This window comes from Callorhinchus milii, unplaced genomic scaffold, assembly GCF_018977255.1.
Source record: "Callorhinchus milii isolate IMCB2004 unplaced genomic scaffold, IMCB_Cmil_1.0 Scaffold21, whole genome shotgun sequence".
NCBI classification, from domain to species: domain Eukaryota; kingdom Metazoa; phylum Chordata; class Chondrichthyes; order Chimaeriformes; family Callorhinchidae; genus Callorhinchus; species Callorhinchus milii.
In genome coordinates this window covers 4,366,756-4,390,269 of record NW_024704762.1, presented here as the reverse complement: position 1 = coordinate 4,390,269, position 23,514 = coordinate 4,366,756, and the positions used below count along the sequence as shown (strand labels likewise).

General features: G+C 47.6%; 1 protein-coding gene across 2 annotated transcripts in view; it reads right to left on the bottom strand.

The window, feature by feature from the left end:
• The window catches only part of LOC103183524 (paralemmin-1), a 49,329-nt gene that overhangs the window by 13,067 nt on the left and 12,748 nt on the right, over positions 1 to 23,514 (bottom strand). Inside the window, exons 1-3 of one of the 2 annotated variants that reach the window (XM_042342706.1) lie at positions 10,682 to 10,716; positions 10,466 to 10,511; positions 7,407 to 7,487 (exon numbers count right to left, since the gene is read on the bottom strand). In XM_042342706.1, coding sequence (XP_042198640.1) covers positions 7,407 to 7,487; positions 10,466 to 10,511; positions 10,682 to 10,701 — 147 coding nt within the window. In that variant the 5' untranslated portion in view covers positions 10,702 to 10,716. Of the gene's footprint in view, positions 1 to 7,406; positions 7,488 to 10,465; positions 10,512 to 10,681; positions 10,717 to 23,514 lie in introns of those variants that run through there. The other variant, XM_042342707.1, reaches the window with a different exon arrangement.

Sequence of the window (23,514 nt, the reverse complement as noted above, 5' to 3'; positions counted from 1 at the left end):
TTCCCCTTACGCTACAGCAGCTGCTGCCAGTAATAAGCCTCTCAGCCACCTCCCGGCTCTCTTTAACACTCCTGTTCACACTCCCCCCCCACCCCCCACTCACACTCACACCCCCGCTCACTTTTACACTCCTGCTCCCACTCGTACCTCTGCTCACACTCATTCTTCCCCTCTCCCAGCTCACACTCACACCCCAGCTTCACGCTTATATTCCAAGCTCTCTCTCTCACACACACACACACACACTTTAATTCTCCACCTCACACTCAACACCCCAGACTCCCATCCCAGTGTCTTATGACGTCAAAGGTGCTATATAAACTCAATTTGTTGCTGTTGCTATTTGAAAAGAGAAGGGAGTTTCTCTCTGCCCGTAACATGGCCAACAATCCCCCAACAAAATTGGTCACACACTCCATGGCTGTTTGTGCGACATCACTGAGTGCAAATTGGCTGCCACATTTGCCACAAAATACTTTACAGTATATCCTGTGCTTTAAGACATTTCGAAGAAGTGATATATCAAATGCAAGGATTATTATTGCTATTATTATTATTAATTATTATTATTATTATCATTATTATTATCGGAGGTCGAGCTTTCAGACAACTTTGCCCTGCCCTCTGGAACTCTTATTTCGAAATCCATCCACTTCGTCCCCTCCTTCTCTCCTCTGTGAAAGGCGATGGATAAGTGCAATGTGTTGCTGTTGTTTTCCTCAAACCTCCGGCTTTCTGAAGGCCGAGCGAGTCTCGGAGCAAGCGGCCCGAGACCCTGCCCTGGGTGAAGGGTGCTATATAAATGCAAATTGTTTCTGTTTAGTCACGACAGGACGGATGGCGGGATCAAACTCAACCAAGGACCACGGAGGGTTAATTTCTGGGTTTCCGCAATCCGGCACTTTCAGGCCTGACACTGCACCAGCTGTCACGTTCCACGCTGCCAACGCTGTGTAACAATGTTGTCAACTCACATCCATAGGGAAACGGTTGGATCCGTCCGGACGCACAGTTAAGCCCTGAGGAGTCATTAGAGAGGAGCAGAGAAAGATCTTCATCTCATATGTCAGGCTGGGTGTGGGTGTTGGAAGGGAGTGGAGAGTGTGTGAATAATATTAATAATAATAATCCTTGCATTTGATACAGCGCCTTGTCATGTCTTCGAGGCGTCTCAAAGCGCTTCACACAACGTTCTTTAAAGTGAATTGACTGTATATTTTGTGGGGGAAACGCGGCAGCCAATTGCGCACAGCAGTGTCCCCACAAACAGTCGTGGATTGAAGTGAGCAATTTATTATTTTTTTTAAGGAATTATTACCCCCAGGAAAATGATCCGCCAATCGACTAACAACTGGGTTCCTATTTACTGCTGTAAACCGAGGCGTGTGGAGTAAGGGAACTTGCCCAACGTTTCGCCCTGCCGGGAATCAACCCAGGTCTCTCGCTTGCGAGGCGAGTGCTCTAACCACTGAGCTACAGGAATGTATGTATGTGTGTGTGAAAGGGAAATGAAAGGAAGGGAAAGGGGCCCCTATTAGCTCTGTGGAAACAATAGAGATGTGTCCAGCTACAGCAACAACAATAACTCGCACACATACAGCGCCTTAAAGCGCTTTGCAGAGATGGAACCCAGCAGTTGACGATTGGCGAATCGGTTTCTGAGTGTAATAATCCCTCCCTCTCTCCCCAAAAATAATAATAATAATTTGGCCACTCAATCCATGACTGTTTGTGGGACACTGCTGCGTGCAATTGGCTGCCACGTTTCACTCACAATATAGACAGTCAATTCGGGTCATATTCTGTGAAGCGCTTTGATACATCTCAACGACGTGATAAGGCGCTGTATCAAATGCAAGGAGTATTATTATGATTATTATTATTATGGAGTGAGAGCCTCAGTGAGGTGGGAGTAGGAGTGAGTTGGCCAAACTCCCGCCTCTTTTCAAACAGCGCCAAAGGGATCTTTAATGTCCTTGGCAGACACGGGCTGAACTCATCCGAAGGGACGGCACCTCCGACAAGGCCGCGCTCCACCCAGCACTGCCCTGGAGATGCCTCTCTGCCAAGCTCGGCTGATCATTCACGAGGTTTCCATGTGGCTTCCCAATGCCATCTTTAGCTGAGATGCCAGAGATGTGAGAGATTGTATACGGCTTTGATTTAACAAGTTGCACATTGTCAGATACAATCTTCCGCCGTCAGTGATCTATTGGAATTTGGGTTTTAGCTCAGAGTTGGGTGAGCCGCAGAACATCCAAGGGGAGAGAGGAGGGGGAGAGTACTCTGCATTGATCTTCCTCTGAAACTGTAGTGTGTGTTCAGAGACAACGAGACTCAGCACAAGGCACACACGTCACATAGACAGAGCGCAGACTGGTACACAAACACACACACTGCACAAACCCGGAACATGTTAAGAACACACTACACACGCAAGATGCAGAAAGAGCAGAAGTTAAGGCACAAGAGCAGGGATAACTATATTTGTAAGGCAGACGTTAACAGCTGAGACTACAATATGAACAATTCTTATATTTGATATAGCGCCTCATCACTTCTTTGAGATGTTTAAAAGCGCTTCACAGAATATACTGTAAACTGAATTGACCGTATACTGTGTGGGCGAAAGGTGGCAGCCACATGCGCACAGCAATGTTCCGACAATGTACACACATTAACCTCATCATAGGATAGAAAGCGGCTTTAAAACGTGAGCAACTTTATGGAAAATGGAAAAATACAACAAAAGCAGAAAACAATCAGATGCCAACTGTTTGCTGTTGGTGTCATTTACTTGAGGCTCCTGGTTATAAACAGGGAGCAGTGGTTGGAGGATCTGAACGAACATCACAAGGTCACTTGTAACTTGTCATTTTGGCAGAGACCAACCTCGTGGCTTCAGTGTAACTAACCCGTGGTGTGTTTTTATTGGAGTTCTGCGCGATCCGCGATGCTTTGCTCTGCTTTGCTGTGTTCAGGACAAGTCAACACGGCACTTGTTGACCTGAATGATTGAAGTTCTGCATATTTGGGTGTTTTGGAATCTATCATTTGTTGGGGGATGTCCACAGCACAACCAAATCTCTCAGCCAGCCCTGCCTCATGTGTCTTCACGTGGAAATAATTCCCCCAAATAACACAACAACAACTTGCATTTATGTAGCGCCCTTCACAGGGGGCAGGGTACAGGGTCTCGGAGCATTTAACATTGGCAGAGCCTGACTCCGAGTCAGAGGGAGGGAGGAGGTGACTGGAAGGTGATCTAAAAGGGGCCAAGGCGGAGAGATTGTGGGAAGACAGTTCCAAAGCTTTGGGGCTTTAATAACAGCAACAATAATAAAAATAATAATCCTTGCAGTTATAATGTGGAAATGTTTTAAGTGTGGGGGGGGGAATAGAATAAATACTGTTAAGTGTAGTGACTGTGTATTTGTAGGCCAGAGCCAGCCAAACAGGGACATTTGGGGCTCTGTAATAGGATTAATCTTCAGGCTGGGGAATGAACTAGAAAAGGGGGGCGGGGGTGAAGGGAGACAGGGAGCGAGGGGGTGGGGGGAGGGCTTTATTGAGGAGCCTGAAGTCAGTCTCCATGGCTGACTGTAACATCACTGGGAGCCGTGCAGAATGAATGCCTTTGAAGTGAAATTAAAATGAGTGAACGCATCTGGACCCAACATTGCTAAGACTGGCTGCCAAGGTTAGCTTGGCCCTGACACTGCAGTTAAGCACAGGACTATAAAACACAGCTGAAATTAACTAGAAGCGTTATGACAGGGAGGCAGCAATAGAAACGTAGACTGCAGGCGGTAGCCAGCGGGGTGGAAAGCCATTTGCAGCAGACGCCATGTTAATACTCTGGGTTCTCTACGGAGAGGAAGAGGTGTTGGGAGTCAATTGTCAAGGATTTCCTAATTAAGAAACGCGATTGGGGACTCCCCTGGAAATACGTCATACATATACACATGTCACTCGCACACGCTGCTCACACACATGTCACTTACACATGCCACCCGTGCACACGTCACTCACACGGACTCAAAGGAATCCCACTCTCAAAATAGTCGGGGAGGCATTCAATTAATGTCTGTTTCGGGGCCAATGGTGGGCACATATTGCCTGCCGCGTTCACCTACAAAACACACAAGTCATTGCTCTCGACAGTAAATCTTGCGAATCGCTTTGGGACATGAACGGTGGCCAAGTGTAATGATTATTTTACTTATTCATTTGGGTGTAACCGGCCAGTCAGCTAGGCTGGCCTCACATCGGGGAGTGTGGAGACTTCCAGGAACCACAACAGCTCAGGATTTTATCACTAACATCACTGCTTGAACCCCAGAATCTATGTTGTGACTTCTAAACTCTGAGCCTGGCTGATACGTTCAACAGGAAGGAGATTAGAGAAAAATGTCTTGTAGGTACGTATAGATTTTAAGCCAATGGTTACACCATGTCATTTAGCAGAGAGACCCTTTGAACAGTGTAACTCTAAGTAATCCCACTATACTGTCACTCACTTAGATCTTGGCTTCCTTTGGGGAATGTTTCCATGTTATAATATATCTGGGGGTGTATTACGTGACAGTATTGAGCTGCTTACAGTGTTTTAGGAACATAGGAACAGGAGGAAGCCATTCATTCCCTCGAGCCTGTTCTGCCGTTCTATTAGATCATGGTTGATGTGTAACTCAACTCCATTTACCCGCCTTTACTTCATATCCCTTGATATCCTTGCCTAGCAAAGATCTTCGAGACGCCTCAGTCTTGAAAATTTCAATGGCTCAGACATCCACAGCCTTTTGGGGGAGAGAGTTCCAGATTCCCACTACCCTTTGGGTGAAAAACCGCCTCCTAATTTCACTCCTAAATGGATTAGCTTGAATTTTAAGATTATGACCCCTTGTTCTGGATTACCAGAGGAAATAGTTTTTCAGTATCTACTCCATCGGATCCCTTCATCATTTTAAAAACCTCAATTAGCTCACCCCTCAACCTTCTAAACTCAAGGGAATACAAGTCACATTTATGCAACCTGTCCTCATAATTTAACCCTCTTAGGCATGGTATCAGTCTACTGAAGCTGCACTGAACTCCCTCCAAGGACAATATATCTTTCCCAAACTTCAGATAGGCCAAGGCTGTGAGCCCAGGCCCAGGGTTTAAAGGACAAGTTTACCAAGGATTGCTTTCCGGGAGTAATAATCCCTACCTCCCCAAAAAATTGGTCACTCAATCCACGACTATTTGTCTGCAATTGGCTGCCGTGTTTCACCCACAAAATTCACTTTACAGTATATTCTGTGAAGTGCTTTGAGACGTTTCGAAGACGTGATAAGGCACTATATCAAATGCAAGGATTGCTATTATATTATATTATAATAACAGACCTTGCATTTGGTACAGCGCCTTATCAAATCATTGGGAAGTCTCAAAGCGCTTCAAGTTTAGAATAGGCACAGGCAAGTGTCAGGTTCCACAGAGGGTAATCAATGGCTGTGACAGGTTACCAGGAAGGGTGGCAGGAGCTAAGGCTTGGGGGCCACCGAGTGTGTGTTAGATGTATGCTGGGTATCAAGGGATATGGGAAAAAGCCGGGTAATTGGAGTTGAGGTACAGATTAGCCACTTGCAATTATATAATAATAATAATATAATAATCCTTGCATTTGATATAGCGCTTTTCACGTCGGGAGGACGTCCCAAAGCGTTTCACAGAACACACTGTAAAGTGAATTGACTGTATATTTGTGGGCGAACGCGGCAGCCAATTGGGCACAGCAATGTCCCACAAACAGTCGTAGATTGAAAATGACCAATTTATTATTGTTTTTGGTTTTGGAGGAATTATTATTAGGCTCTGTGTGGAGTAAGGAAACTTGCCCAAGGTTTCGCCCTCTGCCTGGAATTGAACTCAGGTCTCTCACTTGCAAAGCGAGTGCTCTAACTACTGAGCTACAGGACTCCTAATATAGCGTCCCGGAGCGCTTGACAGTGGTGAAGCCTGACACCAAATAGGTTTGAGGGGCTGTATGGCCTACTCCTGTTCCTATGTGTGTATGTGTGTGTTAGGGTTTGGCTGGGGTTTTTAAGACAGCCTAAACCCCGCAGCTTGCCACTACGACCCACTCTCCGCCAAGCTTCCTGCTGCTTCCCCAGCCACGACCACCCGATGTACCGTTCACATCTTTGTGCGGCGTTTCTATAGATGTATTTATAACAGACCCATGAATAACTTCCAGGAAATGTGAAAGCCAAGTGGCCTGGCTCTGGAGTCTGACACCCGCTGGCCCTGAACACAGGCAGCTTTCCGTTCTGCGTCTATACTTTTCTGCGTTCGTTTCGACTGCTCAGTCTTGTTCAGTGATCTGCACTGAGCAACGATTGTTTCACTTGAATGAACCATTAATGGATGAGAGTCTTTGACTGCTGGGAATAGGGGTCGGGAGATCTGTTGTCTGCAGAGGGGCTGAACAGAACAGACATTCATAGAAATAAGTGGGGAAATATGCTGACAATACAGAATTAAAGCCGAGGACACTTCAGATCATAAACACACTTACAGCAAGTCATGTACACTGCCTGATCAGTCAGATTACCACTGAAGAACAGCGTCCTTCAAGTAAGAGAACCTATCATAGTGCTTTCAAATGTCACGTTGTAAGAAATAAAGAGGCAACTAAAACACAGGGTTAAAAGATAATAATAATAATTCTTGCATTTGATGTAGTAGATCACGTCGTTGAGATGTCTCGAAGCGCTTCACAACCTATCCTGTGTGGATATTGTGAAGTGGATTGACTGTGTGTTCTGCGTGCGATTGAATGATTGATTGATTGGATTAATTGGAGATCGGGGGGTGAGGAGGTTTCATTGTAGGCATAGAAGCGTCAAGGTAAAGTAGATGGGAAGAAATACCAGTGGATAGGTGGTGGATCGGAGGGAATGGAGTGGTGAACAGAGTTAGAAGACAGGAAGAGTGCTGGAGGGAACATACAACACAGAGCAGAGTGAGGCTGTGAGTGGGGGGTGGGGGTTGAAAGGTTGGAGGCAGTGAAGGAAGATTTTGGGGAAAGTTTTTCCTTGGTCAGCCGAGTGTCTGTCACACTCGGCTAAACCCCATCACCGTGCTTAAAGAGTATCCAACCCAAACCGAGCCATTTCCATGGCAGGATTTGTTAATAAGCAAAATCTGCCACATAAATGGGGGAGGGGAGGAGTGGAGGGAGTGGGGGAAGGGGATCTCTAACCTGTGAGTGGGGGGATATCCCGCTCACCTGGGAAGGAGCATTCAACATACAGTCTTTTTGCTTAATGAAGAAATCTGTTAAAAAGAAATACTGCCCTAAATTGGGCCCTAATATGGTTGAGTTTTGCAAACTCTTTAGCTCTTATTTGCAAACAAACCTTGAGGTGTTGGAGCTGACGCCGTTCGTCTTCCAGCTGCCGCCTCTTGTTCTCGATCTCTGTCTGTCGCTTTCTCTTCTCCTGGGAAGGACAACAAGGGACAGCTTATAAAACAGGAGCTTCGCAGTCTGAACCGGCGCGAACACACACACCATTCAGCTCAACGAGCCCACACCGTGTTCACACACTCCACACCAGCTCCCACCCCTCGCCTTCCACCCACCCTCTCCTATTCTCGTCCCTTCCCCTTCGTGTCTGCATCAAGCTTTCTCTCAAATAGCGTTGATGTATTTTTAAAGACAGCTTAAATATGTTGATGTATTTATTCCCCCCCCCACCCACCAACCGCCACTCCCACCCCCACCCCCACCCCGCCCCAACCTCTCCTCCCGGCTTAGTGTTGTACTCTGCGACCGCCAAGCCCTCTGGCACGCTACCCTGTGTGAGGAGCGCTATATAAATGTAAGTTGTTGTTGCGTTTTTGCTTCAACCACAGTGAATTCCGCATTCTCACCACCCTCTGTGTGAAGAAGTTCCTCCTAAACTCCCGAGTAGATGTACCACTACAACAACAACAACAAATCACATTTGTATAGTGCCCTTCACTTCGGAAAGACGTCCCGGGGCGCTGTACTGTTGACTATCTAATATTTACGCCCTCTTGTTTTGGACTCGCCAACAGGTGGAAACAGCCTCACTGTTGAGCCAATTTCTAACTGGCGCTGGGCGGTGCAATGCCTTGACTGGCCAGTAGGGTGCACTACTGTGCTGCTGGCCTGTTCCCATTCTCTGTGCCATTGAGATACCAGAATGGGAGCTGCCCAGTGTTAATGTAGAGGAAAACCTGAACTGCAGGGTATTCAGAGTCACTCAGGGGTGGGGGTGGGGGGAGGGGGTTAAGTGCGCCTTTGGCTGCCATGTTTCTCCGACAAAATACACAGTCAATTACGTTTACGGTATTTTCCGTGAAACGCTTTGAGACATCTCAGGGAGATGAGATGATTTATAATCCTTGGTTTATAAAACACAAGGACTATTATTATATTATTGTTATTAAGTACGTTGGGTATTCTGGAAGCATGTCATCATGCGGACTAAAGGGCCTTCTTCATCCGAAAGTCTCTCGTGATCTTGTGATTTTTAGATTATTGGAGTCAAACTTGCGAGATTGCTTATTCAAGCATCCAATTCATAAAGACTATGGTTCAACAATAACCTTGTGTCAGTGCCAGCAATGAGAGGGGTGGGGTGGGGGTTAGGGGGAACCATAAATAACCTCAGCCCCAGTATCTGTGGATTATATTAATCACTTTAATACATTACAGCACATTAGGCTGCATTATGGTGCAGTTAGTCCGCATTATGGCGCATCACGATGCATTAAGGCTCCTTGTTGGATGCTGGGCGAGCTCCAGGCCATTTGCCTTCTGCAGAAAAGCCCTGAGCTGTGTTAAAACTGGCACTTCTTTAACGAACGACAGTGAATTACAGAGAGTGATACGGCACAAACAGGGCATTCGGCTTAACCGGTCCATGCTGAGCCCCCACCCCTCCTGTTCCCCTCACGCTCACATCACGTCTCCTCCTAAATACATCGATGCTGTTTCGCTTTGACCACGGTTTTCGGGCAGTGAGCTACTGGATTCTCAGCGCTCTCTGTTTGAAGGAAATGGAGCAATAAGTGACGCCTGTCTCCGCAGCCTGACATCCCCAAAGAAGCAAGGAACCGCAAGGGACGTGAAAAGGGTTAGAAACCCTGGGCTATCCGGGCAGGTTCCCAATGATGATAGTACAGTGGTATAGTAGCCAGTCTGACATATGCTGAAAGCAGGGATAGTATGTTTGACGGGAGGTGTACAACGTGAAGCCCTAACACTGGGACTGAACCACTTCTCGTGAGTTAACCCGCGTCCTACTCCACCCTCCCACCCACCCCCAGCCCACGCACCTCACACCCCCTCCCAACCCCACCCCCCTCCCCCCTCACGATCGTACCCAGCCCACAAGCACCGTGGGGCAGTATATTAATCTCCCTCATTCAGCATCTTCTCACAGCACTTGTCTCTGCCAGGATGAGAGGCATCAGAGACCGAATATAAATCAATCACATCTCTCTCCCCACCCTGCCAGGAGACACAGAGATTAACCCCTCGTGTACCCGGAACCTTTTTGCTGCGTGGACAATTTTCACATCCCACCTACAGCCAGTCATTCAAGGTACATCTTCAATCCATGACTGTTTGTGGGGGCACTGCTGCGCGCAACTGGCTGCCACGTTTCGCCCACACGTCAATTCACTTTAACGTATATTCTGTGAAGCGCTGCGAGACGCCTCGAAGACGTGGTAAGGCGCTATCTCAAATGCAAGGATTGTTATTATTATTACTACAGACCAAGGTCAGGCATCGTTTTGGTTTTAAATAACACGTCCGAATTGGAAGAGGGTGTGGAGCGGGGCGGGAGGTGGGGGGAGAAATAGATGATGGGGGGGATCGATATTGTTCATTTACCATTTTTGCTGAACTACGGCATTAATTCAATCTGTTTGTGGTGTGTGGGCGGGAGGAAAATATCTCTCAATCCTCATCGAGCTGATCTGATTCTAATGGCCAAGAAGATTCTGAATCTCTCCCCCCTCCTCCAAGACGCTCTTGCTCGCCCCAATCCTCCTTTCCCCCCCCGATTCACTTTCATCCTCTCTCCATCCACTCTCAGTCCCTCCCCTCACACTCTCTCCCTCAACCCCATCCTCCCCTGCTCACTCCCATTCTCACTCTCCTCCTCCATCGCTGCTCCTCTTAATCCTGCCACCTTTCTCCCTCCCCTCAAAGTGCCTCCTCTCACTCTGACCCCTTTTCGCCTGCCCCTACGCATCATCCCTTTGGCTCACTGTTCCCAGTCTCCTCCTGAGACCTTCGCCTTCAGACACACCCAGACAGCCAAGTACACATACACACACACACACACACAGACATAGACATACAGACTGCCATGTACACAGACGTACAGATAGACAAGTACACACATACAAAAAGAAGCAGTGTAAATAGGAGACTCACCGCTATAGCCTGGAGTCTTTCCTGCTGAAACAGTGTCTCGGACATTCTGAGGAGAGGAGAGAAAAAAAGTAAAGCAAAGATCTGGTCAGACAAACGCTGAGGGAGGGAGGGAGGAGGGAGGGAGGGGTCCTCCTGCCTTTCCTGCTGAAAAACAAGGAGACCGACTGTATCAATCCATCCGCAATCTACAGCACAGAATGATGGAGGGACAAGAACCTGTTCTGGTCCAGCCGCATGCTGCCTGGGTGTGTGGGAGAGTGATGTGGTCTGTGCAGTCTCTCTGAGCAGCACCGCCACCTCCAATAACATGGAGCCAGCGTCTCGATGTACCGTATTGCAGGGAGTAGCAGCAGAGCTAACAATATAAGCTGACCCGGAACAAATACAATCCATTTACATCAAGGACCAAGACATCATGATCAGATTTCGCCTCTGCAATGCCCAGTGCCTGATATGTTATCTGTTATATATAATTGTACAAATGTCATCTTTTTTTTATAAAACTGTTTTAATACAAGGAACGGCTTCTTTGAATGATTCTAGCTACAGTTTTCGAAGCAGCCCATGTCGCGTTTTGCCCACAAAATACACAGTCACTATACTTTACAGTATATCCCGTGAAGCGCTTTGAGTCGTCTCGACGATGTGATAAGACTCTATATCGAATGCAAGGATTATGATTATTATTATTATCATCAGTAGGTATTGGGTTGCCTCAGTTTGAGTGTAACTTGCGACTCGGTGATGTGCTAATCAACACGGCTTAGTTATAAATCAGATGAAATGCCAGGGACTCGGATGTTTCCAGGTAGTCATTGAGAGCGCTGGCTGGGAAGCTTTCCTACTACTTGACCAACTCCTGCCCACTCTACCCATTAGGGCTTTGGGTCCAAGCAGTGGGGATGGATGAGTGTAGAGTGGTAACGCAAGGGTAGGGAGTGGCACTCAGCAGTCTGTAGTTGCTGCTACAATGTAAATCTGTCCCAGTGTGTGAACGGCTTCCAAGGGTCACATAGCTGACCGGGGAACATTCTTGTGAACTGCCTCAAGGATATTTACTGGTTCGAAGGGCTCAGCTGCTTGTATGAATCACAATTAGCAGTGCTGTTCTCATTGAAAAACAGAGCTGTTTGGCATCAAATCACATTACTTTGCTCGGAGGACCGCTAATGTTGATTTATGGTGTTGTTAACCTCGCCTATCCATTCCCTCCCTCCCTCTCCCCCACCCTCTCAAGTCATGGGTGTGTTCTGAACAATCCTCTCTTGTTATGAGGGTCTTAAGCCCAAGTGTACGAAGCAAACGGTTTCTCTCCTCTGGTCTCATCGCCCGTTGGCTTTTGACATTGAGACACACAGCAACGTCACATCACGTATCCACTGCGTCCATTATACAAACAAACTGGCATCTCTCCCCCCTCCACCCCAACCCCTCCCACCATCGGGGGCATCAACCGACAGCATAGAGACGGGTGATGGCAACATGGCATGACATTAGTAATATAATAATTTTAATGCTTGCATTTGATACAGCACCTTATCACGTCTTTGAGATGTCTCCAAGGGCTTCACAGGATATGCTGTAAAGTGTAGTGACCGTGTGTTGTGTGGGCGAAATGCAGCAGCCAATTGCGCATTGCAGGGTCCAACAAACAAGACTGTGGATTGAGTGACCAAATTGCATTGGAGCAGGAGGGCACTCAGCCCATCCAGCCTGTTCCACCCACTACATAATTAGGGTGAGTTAGGGAGAGAGGTCCAGAGGGTGCAGCGTAAAGTGGCTGAAAATTTGCCCTTGATTGTGGGGCAGAGAGGCTGTGGAACAGGTCAGTGTTGGCAGAGCGGAGCATAATTGGAGAGGGAATGGGTTCACAAATCCAATCAGTATCCATTGCTTTTTCCTCTCTGCTCTGTGCTCAGTCGTTTGATCTCAATCCTTTTTTGAGGGCTCTGCTGTGTATCTGACTCATGCGGAAACCCATCACCAAACTAAACAGAGAATTCCACGCATCCTATCTATACAAGCAGCAATGTGGGGAGGAGGGCATTTGGGCTTATTGGGCATTAAGTGGTTAACAGAATGCCCTGATCGGTCTACGGACAAGGGAGGTGCCCCGAGGTGGGAGGGCATCTGCTCCCGGTAGCCGACAGATGGCCTCAAGTCTCGGGCGTGAAGTTTGCGCTCCAGGAAATGGGGAGATGTGAGGCTATTGAACTGTGACAGTGTGCAACAGATTGTGTGTGTCATCGAATCTGTTACAGAGACGGCACGTTTCTCTGTCCTTTCCTAGAGACTGACTGTGGCTGTGAACACAAACGTCTGCTCCCGAACTTCAATACAATACAAAATTACATTTACATAGCTCCTTTCACGTCCGGAGGATGTCCCAAGGGAGCTGGACAGTCAGGAATTTGGACCCGAGCTGGGTGGTTGGAATCAGGGAAGGTGGTTGGCAGGGACGGTGGGATGGTGGCCAAAGGGTGACGGCAGAGAAGCCTGACCGCTGATTGTGGGGCGGGCTGGGCCGGGCGGGGAACATGGAGCAGGCCTGAGCCTGCTGAGCGGAGGGAGCGGACAGGTTGATATGAGAACTTCAGTACAAAGAGGCTACTCTAAGATCTTCAGGCCACCATCTTGGCTCCTGGTTCCCATCCCCTGTGTTGGCGTTTCAAGTGCTGTGTCACTGGATACCAGCAATGAGACCCTACCATCAGGAACAGAATCAGGAGGGTGGGTGGTGGTGGTGGTGGTGGGTGTCCATACTAGTGCCTGATCTTTAAGAACAGATGTAAAAATATAACAATGTTTCCGAACAAATTCTACAACAGGAAGGCAATCTTGACTCAGCTCAAGTCACCGTTTGTTAGAGACGAGTCCAGATTCTACCTCTCTCCGGGCAGCTCAAGGCTACCAAAGGAAAGCAACACAAGCCAATGCCAGTCACCATCACAACAACAACAAATTATATTTATATATCGCCTTTTACTTTGGGAGGAGGTCCCAAGGCAGTCAAGTTGGACAGTCAAGGATTTGCACCCGAGTTGGGGGTTGGAATCAGGAGGGGTGGAGGGCAGGGAGGGTGGGTGTAGGGGGGTGACCAGAGGTGTGGTTGAAGAGAAGGTCTTGAGATGTGCCTTGAAGGAAACAAGGGAGGGAGGAAGCCAATGCCAGTCACCAACATAACCCAACCCAACCGGCTAGCAATTCGAACATGTGATTTTGTATCGTCAAGAATTCTACACTTCATACAGGCCCATTTTCAGCTGTGGGATTACTGTTGGAAAAGGAGGTTCTTTCAGTAAGCATGGCCATCAATCAAACCCAGGATAAATTGTCCGTTCACTTATGCTTTTTGGCTGGTAGTGTGCAAATCGGTTGCTGGAAGGAGGAGATCAAATGGGCCAAAGGACCTTCTTCATCTGATGGTATGACTGGGTTACTTGTGGCCTGGGATGGGTGTTGTTAAGCACACTGAGACGCTACCCTGTGTGGAGGGCTCTATATAAGTGCAAGTTGTTGTTGTTGATGCCATTTAGTCCAAGCTTCAATGAAGTCTTAGCCAATGTTCTCTCTCCCCCCCCATTGCCTGAGCATTTGCAGCTATTTATCTAACTCCCTCTTTTGAAGCTGGCCAATGTGAGTGTCAGCCAGGGCTGGGAACACTTAAGAGTGTTTGAACCCCCTGAGATTTGAGCACAGTAGAGAGATATATGGCTTTTGGACGAGGGGGAAGTGGTCTGTTTTCAGTTACTCTCATTTGCTGTACGGTCGGGGGGAGCTGGAAAGGGATCCGTTTCCATTTGCTTTGCGCTAAGTTGAGGGAAGATGGAGAAGAGGAAGTGAGCGGAGGAAACGGAGCCAGCAACAACTGTGAGGAGGGTCGGGCTGGGCAGAGCTCAGCAGGAAGCCAGGGCTCTGGGAAGAAAGCAATACAATGAGTTGCTATGGGATTTGCACGTGAAAGGTCAAACTGCAGCATGGAATGAGAGCGGAGTGGATCCCAGCCATCGTGCACACCAGCTCTCGCTCTGGGCTGGAGAGCCACAGATTACGTCAATGACGGAAAAGTCAATGTCATCTCTCTCAAAAAAAAAAACACCCGAAGAGCCTTTTCCACCCCACGCTTATTTGAAACTGAAACTCCGTCCGTCAAGAAACAAAAGAAATTGAGATTTTGGCCCGTCGTGCCTGTGTTTTGTCTCTGAAAGAGCTTTCTGTTCAGTCCTATTTATCCTGTCTTCTCCTCCCTCATATCCTTTTATATCTTTCTCCTTTTCAGATATTTATCTAACTTCCTCTTGAAAGCTAACATGGATTCTGCCTCAACCACAGTTCCTGTTACCGACTCACCGACCAGTGGAAATAAGTTCTCCCTGTTTCCGTTATCAAAGCCCCCTCGTAACTTTAAGGTGGACGCAGGGTTAGTCGGAAAAGGTTAAGCTTGGGAAAGAGACGAGGGGAGGAAGGATGAGCGATTTAACTGGCTTTTAACCAGATTCTGGCGGTTGATTGAAAACTCAAGAAAGATTTGACATGTACAAAAGTTAGAACAGTTAAACTGGAGAGGTTTCAAAGACAGAACCCCAACACTGACACCAGTGATTTATTGGTGAGAAATGCTTTTACACAGAGGGTTGTTAGCACCTGGAACTCTCTCCCCCAAAAGGCTGTGGATGCTGTGATCCATCCAAATTTTCAAGACTGAAGTGGATAGATTTTTGTTAGGACAGGGTATCGAGGGATATGGGGCAAAGGCAGGTAATTGGCTCCACTGGACAATAAGTCTTCACGAAGCGCTTTGAAAGACCTTGATATGATCAGGCCTCGTTTAAATACAAGTCTTTTCCTTTCTGTCATCCGGGCGGACATCAGTAACGAGGCAACTCATTGTTGAACAGTCCATTCTTCTGGAGTCAAAAGGCTTCCTGCTCTTTCAATGCTGAGAGCTGGGCAGTGCCTGATGTATTTCATCTGCTGTGTTGCAGGATACGGGGAGAGAGAGATGGAAGGTGTGTCGAAAACCATCTCACATTGACGCACTTTGTGGCTGCTGGCATGAGGTCAAGAGCAGATGGAAGGTGTTTGGCGATTGCTCTGCTGAATAGAGGAAGAGAATCGAAAGCGATTACATCGAAGAAAGTTACACATTTTGCTCAAACTGGTTTGAAATAATGCACAGATGGACGGCAATGGGAGGGGGAATATAATATTCCTTGCATTTGATATGGCACTCTTCACATCTTCTAGACGACTTCTGGAACGCAGGAGAATGAGAGCTGGCACAGGCACGATGGCACAAACGCTCTCTGTCCGTGCTGTAAATCTCTTTAGGTCGATGGTTTGAACAGGATTTAATTCCGTTGTTGGAGCCAATTTTGATTCCAGGGAATGTGTGGAGAGAAGCAGCCGGGCCTGGAGTGTCCTTGTCACTCAGCCTGGCTTTACTTTCTTAATCACGTTTGTAATTTATAGCTGGTCTGCGACTCCTGGTGAATAATATCTGTGCGTGAGCGAGCACTGTAACTGCAGACATTAGAACTGCAATTTCCTCCTCACTGGGGCCTGGGCAATCGATCTTCTCCACATCGCAGACGTTTTGCTCCATTGGCCGTTATGCTTTCTCTGCATTTTTTCCGATGCCACGCACGCCACACTGACTGATGTGGGCCTGTGTCTTGCCTTCATCCATTCCTCCAGCCATCCGAGGAGACTCAGTGTAACACGTTGGACCTCTGCTCGTGGCAGCATTTCTATCTCGGAGTCCGAAGTCTGTGTGTTCAATCCCCACGTGAGCTCCCAATCTGGGCCTGACACTGCAGTGCACAGCTGGAGTGCAGAACGCTGCATCTCTAGAGGTGCCATCAATTCGGACGAGGTGTTAAAGATCCCGTGGCACTATTGGAAAAGAGAAGGGAGTTTCTCTCTCAGGGTGTCCTGGCCAACAATCCCCCAAATAAAATTGTTCATAGCTGTTTTTGGGGACATTACTGTCTGCAAAGTGGCTGCCACGTTTGCCTACAAGTACACTTTACAATAGGAAGATAGGAATTATTGTAAGAATAAAAAGGCCAAGGTCCATCTAGTTCGCCTTCTACAATCCTGGTGGTCACAAGCTACAATAATAGAGACAATAAATAAATCCCGTGAACTGCTTTGAGACATTTCTATGACATGATAAAGTGCCATATCAAATGCAAGAATTATTATTAATTATAATATACGTTCTTATGTCCTTATGTGTCTCTATTGCAGCATCCTTTCGTGCTGGAAAGCGCTCGATAGAGATGAGCGGAGTTGGAGACAAAAGGAGGGAGAGACGGGGTGGGAGGGAGAGGGTGACTGAAGGTCCGGTCAGAGAGCTAGGTTTCTGTACAAACAAACAAAGAAGAAATATTTGCAAGACTGCTATTCTAGAAGTTGGGCCCCTTTAAGGTAGGAGTCACGGGTCGCCCGCCCAGGGAAATAAGCAGTGATGGCAGCCCCTGCACAGATGCAGGAGGTTTTCACATTCTGTGGCATCCTGCCATCCTCCTCGTCTCTCAACACCTCCACCTCGTCCACTTGCCGCGACTCCACAGAACTGCAGCCAGTGCACAGCGCGCGCGAGAGAGGATTTCACATCTGTGTCTAATGAGCGGAGAGAGACTGGGCGACTGCCCGGGCTGGTTAGTAAAACCAGGTGAACCGCGGTCCCTGGTTGTTCAACAACAACAACTTGCATTTATACAGCGCCCGCGCTCCCCCCACCACACCACCACAGGCAGGGCAGCGTCCCACGGTGCTTGACAGCGGCAGAGCACGACGCTTGTTAAAACCAGGTTTACTCATGGTTCCTGGTTAGTAAAAACACCTCACTGACGGTTCCCAATGTTGCATGCGGTCTCTGTTTCACCCACAAAATGCACAATCAATCCACTTTACAGCATATTCTGTGAAGCACTTTGGGAGTCTCGATGACGTGATAAGGCGCTATATCGAATGCAAGGATTATTATTATTATTATTATATTATTACACCCAGGCTACTCAAGGTCCCCGGTTAATAAAACCAGGCTACTCACAGTCCGTGGTTAGTAAAAGCAATTTGTGGGCTAAAGGTTGTTGTTCTGACCCCGCGCCCCCCCCATCCCCTCTCGCTGATGAGGAACACTGGAGAGGAAATCAGGCGCTGTGGTCTGTTTGCCGTGCCTGGGCTCAGGAGGAAATGAGGAAATAATTGGAAGGTGCAACGCTGGAATTTGTGTTCAGTGGCGTTCTCAGGAAATGCCTCTCAGAAAAAGGATACAGGAGGATGTTTTAAATATAAGTGTACTTGTAAGTGCGCACACACGCGCACACACACACACACACCGCAATAAGAGAGGACACCACTCCCCTCCCCACACACGTATACACACTGCACTATACACGCCACACGGTAACCTGGGCCAGACAGGCTCTGACACACACACACAACCTCAACTGATCTCAAGCAGACACGGAGGGGCTCAGGCGCCTGATTCACGGTCAGTGTTCCTGCAACTCTTCTTACACCCACCCTCACTCCCAGTCCCATTCACCCTCTCCCCCCCCCGCTCAGAACGCTCAGCAGCAGCCTCCTGTCAGTGCCTGTCTTGCCTCCCCTCCTCCCTCCCCTCCTTCCACTTGCCCCAGGGGCCAGTAACCTCCTTCCTCCAGCAGTTACCCCAATCCACACTCTGGGGTCCCCAAACCTTAGCCCTCACCAACCTGTGCCTAACACCTTCTGGCATTAGGTAAGCAGGGTGTGTCGCTTTGGGGAGAGTGTGCACATTCTAATCCAGATGTGCGAAATTCCAAGGTGGCACACGTATGTGGAACTCTCAGTCTGGTTTGGATACCCTCATGCATGGTGAAGGGTTTCCACCTGAGTCAAACATGTGTCAGGCTGAAAAAAAGTTTGCAGTATACATATACACACACACACACACACACACCAACTGGAGTACACACACACACATTGCAGTGCCATGAGCTCTGATTGTCTAATCTCTAGTTCTGGGCCAGTTTCCGACTGTTTACCAAAAATTCTACGCAAAAGTTGATGTTCTGCAGCCCGTTATCTGGCCTCAGATTGCTGTAGAATGAGACGTCCTCCACATCAATCTCAGCATCGCCTCCAAACACGACTCATACACAAGATTGAGCTCCAGCTTTGCAAACCCTAATAACAACAAATAGAAATGACGGAGACTCGGACATCAGAGGAGAGAGAATCCTGCCTTCTGAGGTCCTCATAGCCTCGAGCCCCACCAGCCCAACCACCACACCTGAGAGGCTTGAGGTGCTCACTCCAGGCTGCACCTAGTGACAGCACTAGCACAGCTGGAAGGCTCTGTCCTTCAATCCTCTGACTAACAAGCCTCCCGAGAAGGGAGTCCCTGGTTTAAGCCCTTCCAGTCAGAATACTTCTGACTCTTGGTTCTGTTGGAGACTATCAACTCATTTGGTCTTGGCTGCATTGTCGGAAGTGGTGTCCTTCGTTAAACCAAGGTCCATCTGCCTGTTCAGGGGGACGTAAAGATCCCAAGGCATGACTTTGAAAAGAGATGGGAGTTGCTCCTGGTGTCAGGGCCAACAATCGCTCCCCACCCCCCCCCGCGCCCCACCCCAGATAAAATTGCTCACTAACTTCACAGCTGTTTGTGGGACATTGTTGTTTGCAAACTTAACTGCAGCATTTGCTTCCTAAATACACAGTGAATCTATGATAATAATCAGAAGTGAATCTATGATAATAATCCTTGACTCTGTCTGATACAGCGCCTACCACATCTCGAGGAGCTTCATAGTGAAATGCTATTAAGTTTAGTGACTGTGTATTTGCAGGCAAATTTGGATTCCGAGTTCGCCTTCTAAATACAGGGTCACTACACTTTACAGTAAATCCTGTGAAACGCCTTGAGAAGATCTCCTGACGTGAGATCGCCATATCAATTCATGGCTGTTTGTGGGACATTGCATCGCTGCATTGCATGAAGCTTGCCTCCAAATCTAGTCACTACGCTTGATTCGATTGCTTGAGAAATGTTGTGAGATGTTCCAACCTGATAAATATAATCATTTACCCAGACAGTGGTGGGAATGTGGACCATGCTGCCACAATGAGTAACAAATATCATAGATGCACTTAAGGGGAAGCTAGATAAGTACATGAGGGAGAAAGGATTAAAAGATTATGCTGATAGGCTTAGTTGAGGAAGGGCAGGAGGAGGCTCATGTGGAGCATAAACCCTGGCATAGACCAGTTGGGTTGATTGGCCTGTCTCTGTGCTGTATATTCTATGTAATTCTGTGTAAATACACCCGTCACTTCCTGCTGTTGGTTTGGTGTGAACTATCAATGGCTGGACACACGGATCAACCGACCACCTCTTAATGAGAGAGGATCAGAGCTGCCAACCATCTTCATTAGGTTTTATTCCCAATCTCACACAGGCACAGCGTTTGGTGAACACTGTTCACAGTCTAGCCTTTCAGCAAGATAAAGAGGAGGAAGTGTTGGCAGGAAGCACAGTGGTGAGGGGTCAGGGGACATGCTGCAGCCACTGTCCACATATATAACAGCTCCGTCCAACAATAGCTTGAGGTCCCTGCCCTCAGCTCACAGCTTCTGTTATTACTCCGACACTTTTGCTGAGACGTACCTTACCACCGGGTTTATTAATGACCACATTAAAGGTATAAACTGAGCAGGACTCTGGACGTGAAAAAAAATCTTAATCTTTATGTTTTATATCGTGCCTTTCAGGTGAGGAGGAAGTCTCAAGACCCTTCGCAGGATTCACTGTAAAGTATACTGGTTGTTATTTTGTAGGAACTTTTCAAATAGTACCACAGCATCTTTAACATCCCCTGAACAGGCGGACAGGACCTCAGCTAAACATCTCATCCGAAGGACGGCATCTCTGACAGTCCAGCACTCCCCCAGCTCAAAGTCCTGATCTGGGGCTTGAACCAATAACTTTCCGACCAGGAGAGATTTTATTGAGGGGCACAATTGTTTTTGTTAAGTCTGTCTGTGAAGTTAACTCTGGTGCTCGAAGTCTGATTCCAGCGCAGTAGCATCAAGATGACTTGCGTTTCTAAGCTTCTTCGACAGTGCCTACCATGGCCTCCCCTTTCTCCCTGGCTCAGCGGTAAGCTACGCCATTGTTAAGCGCTCCGAGACCCTACCCTGCCTGAAGGGTGCTGTGTAAGTACACATTGTTTTCATTGTCGCACGTCTGATGCGGTTTGGTTCGGATCCTCTTAAGCGCGGTGATGGGTTTCCGCATGTGGCTGACCGCAACATAAATGCATCCGATAAAAGGCATTCCACCAGCCTGCCACAGCCTGGGTTCAGAAGACAGTGAATGAAAGGCAGCAAATCATCGTTCCTCTCTCGCTGTCTTATGCGTCTCTCGCACTGAGACCGACTCAACACAAAGAGACTTTTGTTTCCCCACTGTGTCACATGAGCAACAGGCAGAGCAGGAGGCAGACGCCCGATTGCCAAGTGCGAGGAGAGGCATCTCGAGGATTGGCCTCCAGGGTCTTGACTACGAGGCTGAAAACAACAACAACTTGAACTTCTGTATTCCCTTCGCGTCGACCAAACCAACCTCTCTCCTAAAAGTGACCAAACAAAGAAAAAAAACGTGGCCTAACCGTAATAATTCACACGTTTGACACAGCTCCTGGATCACTGGAATCTCTTCAAAGGATACTGCTGTCAAGTGTAGTGACTGTGCATTTTGCAGCAGCCAATTTGTGCAAAGACTATTTTTATCTGGGGCGTTGTTGGCCAGGACGTCAGGAGAAACTCCCTCCTCTTTTCGAATGGTGTTGCGGGATCTTTTAATGTCCAACTGAACAGGCACAGTCGAAAGCTACAACAACAACTTGCGTTTATATAGCGCTCCCTCACGCAGCGTAGAGTCCCAGAGCGCTTGACAGTGGCGGAGTTCAGTCTGATGCGAAGGAGGGAAAGAATTTGACCCGCAATTCCCCTCAGAGCAGAACTCCCCCCAGTACGTCTCCAGTGTTATTGCTTGCGCCTTGTATTCACCACCGGCAAATAATGAGAGCAACATATTGCGTTTGCAGTATATAGCGCCCATCACGTTGAAGAACATCACGGAGTGTGTGAAGACCGCGATGAGAAGACTGATAGAGAGGGGAGTGAGACGAAGGGGTACAGCGAGGGAGTTCCAGAGGAGAGCGGCTCAAGAGAAGGGAGGTTTTGGAAACAGGAAAAGGCAGCTTGGACCCCGCAAACAGCCGACCCCAGCCAGACAAGACGTCATGGTTTCTCTGCTCTAACCTCTCCTGTGACTGGTATCTCCTGCTCATTAACCCGATCAGCTGTGCAGCATCGCTCCCTAGTAATAAATCCTTCCTCTGCCAAGCTAATGTGATTACATGAAATTTGCTGTGATAAATGCAGCCCATTCTGATTAAATGCACAACCTCAAATGATTTTGAACAAACCAGTCACGCCCAAGCTGATGTCCCTTGTGTCTGGTGCAGGAGGCAAACCAAGGGGACAGGTTAAAAGGATTTAAGAAATTTGGTGGAAAATCGACATGCTTTCTTTACACGTTCTCCTACAAAACACAATCACTACACTTTAGAGGAAATCCTCTAAAGCACTTGAGGCCAAAAAAAGACCAAGCTCCATCTAGTTCACCTTCCACCTTCCTGGTGGTCACATGCACATGTCTCGAACTACCAACGTACTATATCCCGTAATGTTATTTCCTAAAAGAAAACTATCTAATCTGTGTTTGAAGGAATCAACAGTTCCTGCTCCAGACGTGACAGGAGCTGTATCAAATGCATTATTAATAGAATTATTCCTATTATTATTATTATAATGTGGAATTCTCTGACACAAACTATCGTTGAAACAGAGTGAGTAATTTTTTTTAAATGAGATAGGTTCTTGAGCAGGGAATATGAAATGTGTGTATATGTAAATGTATTTGCGTCCGTGCTTGTGTGTGTGCGCGCGTGGCGGGTGCTGGAGGGGGAGGAGAGCGAGTGGGAGAGTGGGGATAGATTAGGAAGCTCATGTGGAGAAAAACACAAGTGTAGATTTAATGGGCTGCACAGCCTGTTTCTTTTCTGTCATATTCTGTGATTCTGTAAGGAACGACCGGGGCTGAACAGAGGGAGAAGTGAATGAGTAGAGATAAATAATAACCCTTGAATTTAATGTTGTGCTTTTCACACCAGCCGGACACCTCAAAGTGTTTCGTAGGATTCTGCTGTGTTTTGTAGGTGAATGCAACAGCCAATTTTGCGCACAGCAGTGTCCCACAAACAGCCATAAAGTGAATGGCCAATCTTACCTGGGGGATGGTTGGCCAGGACACCAGGAGAGAGAAACTCCCTTCTTGTCTTGAGTAACGCTGTGGGATGTTTAACATCCACCTGAACAAGCAGCAGGAACTTGCATTACTGTCTAATCGAAACACAGCAGAAGACCAGTCCCCAGCACTGTGTTGGAGAGTCAGTCTGCGTGATGAGTTTAAAGCCCCGATGTGGTTCTTGAACCCAAAACATTCTGTACTCAGAGGCTAGAGAGCTACTGACTGAGCCACAATGATAATAATAATCCTGGGATTTGATATAGAGTCTTATCACGTCATTGAGACATCTTCAAGCACTTCACAGGATATATTGTGAAGTGAATTGACTGTGTATTTTGTGGGTGAAATGAGCCATGCTGAGATCCCTGGGATCCCAAGCTCTCCTTTTATCACAGTGAGATGCCGTTCTGTTCAGTAAAACTTCAGTTAAGAGGTCGGTGCATGAGAGAGGGAAGAGGCAAAGAGAATTCATCAGAGGGGCCTGTCGACGACTATTGATTTCAGAGCTTGTCTGTGCGGAATTACAACTGCTTTGCTGTGTGTACTCAGCAATCACACAGCTTGACACAGACAGCAAAATGTAATTAAATTATTTCCATTAGACCTTGATGAGTGGGAGGCTACACCACTCCTCCCTGCCCTCCACACTTGTAAGGTTTGGACCTTGCTTCAAGCG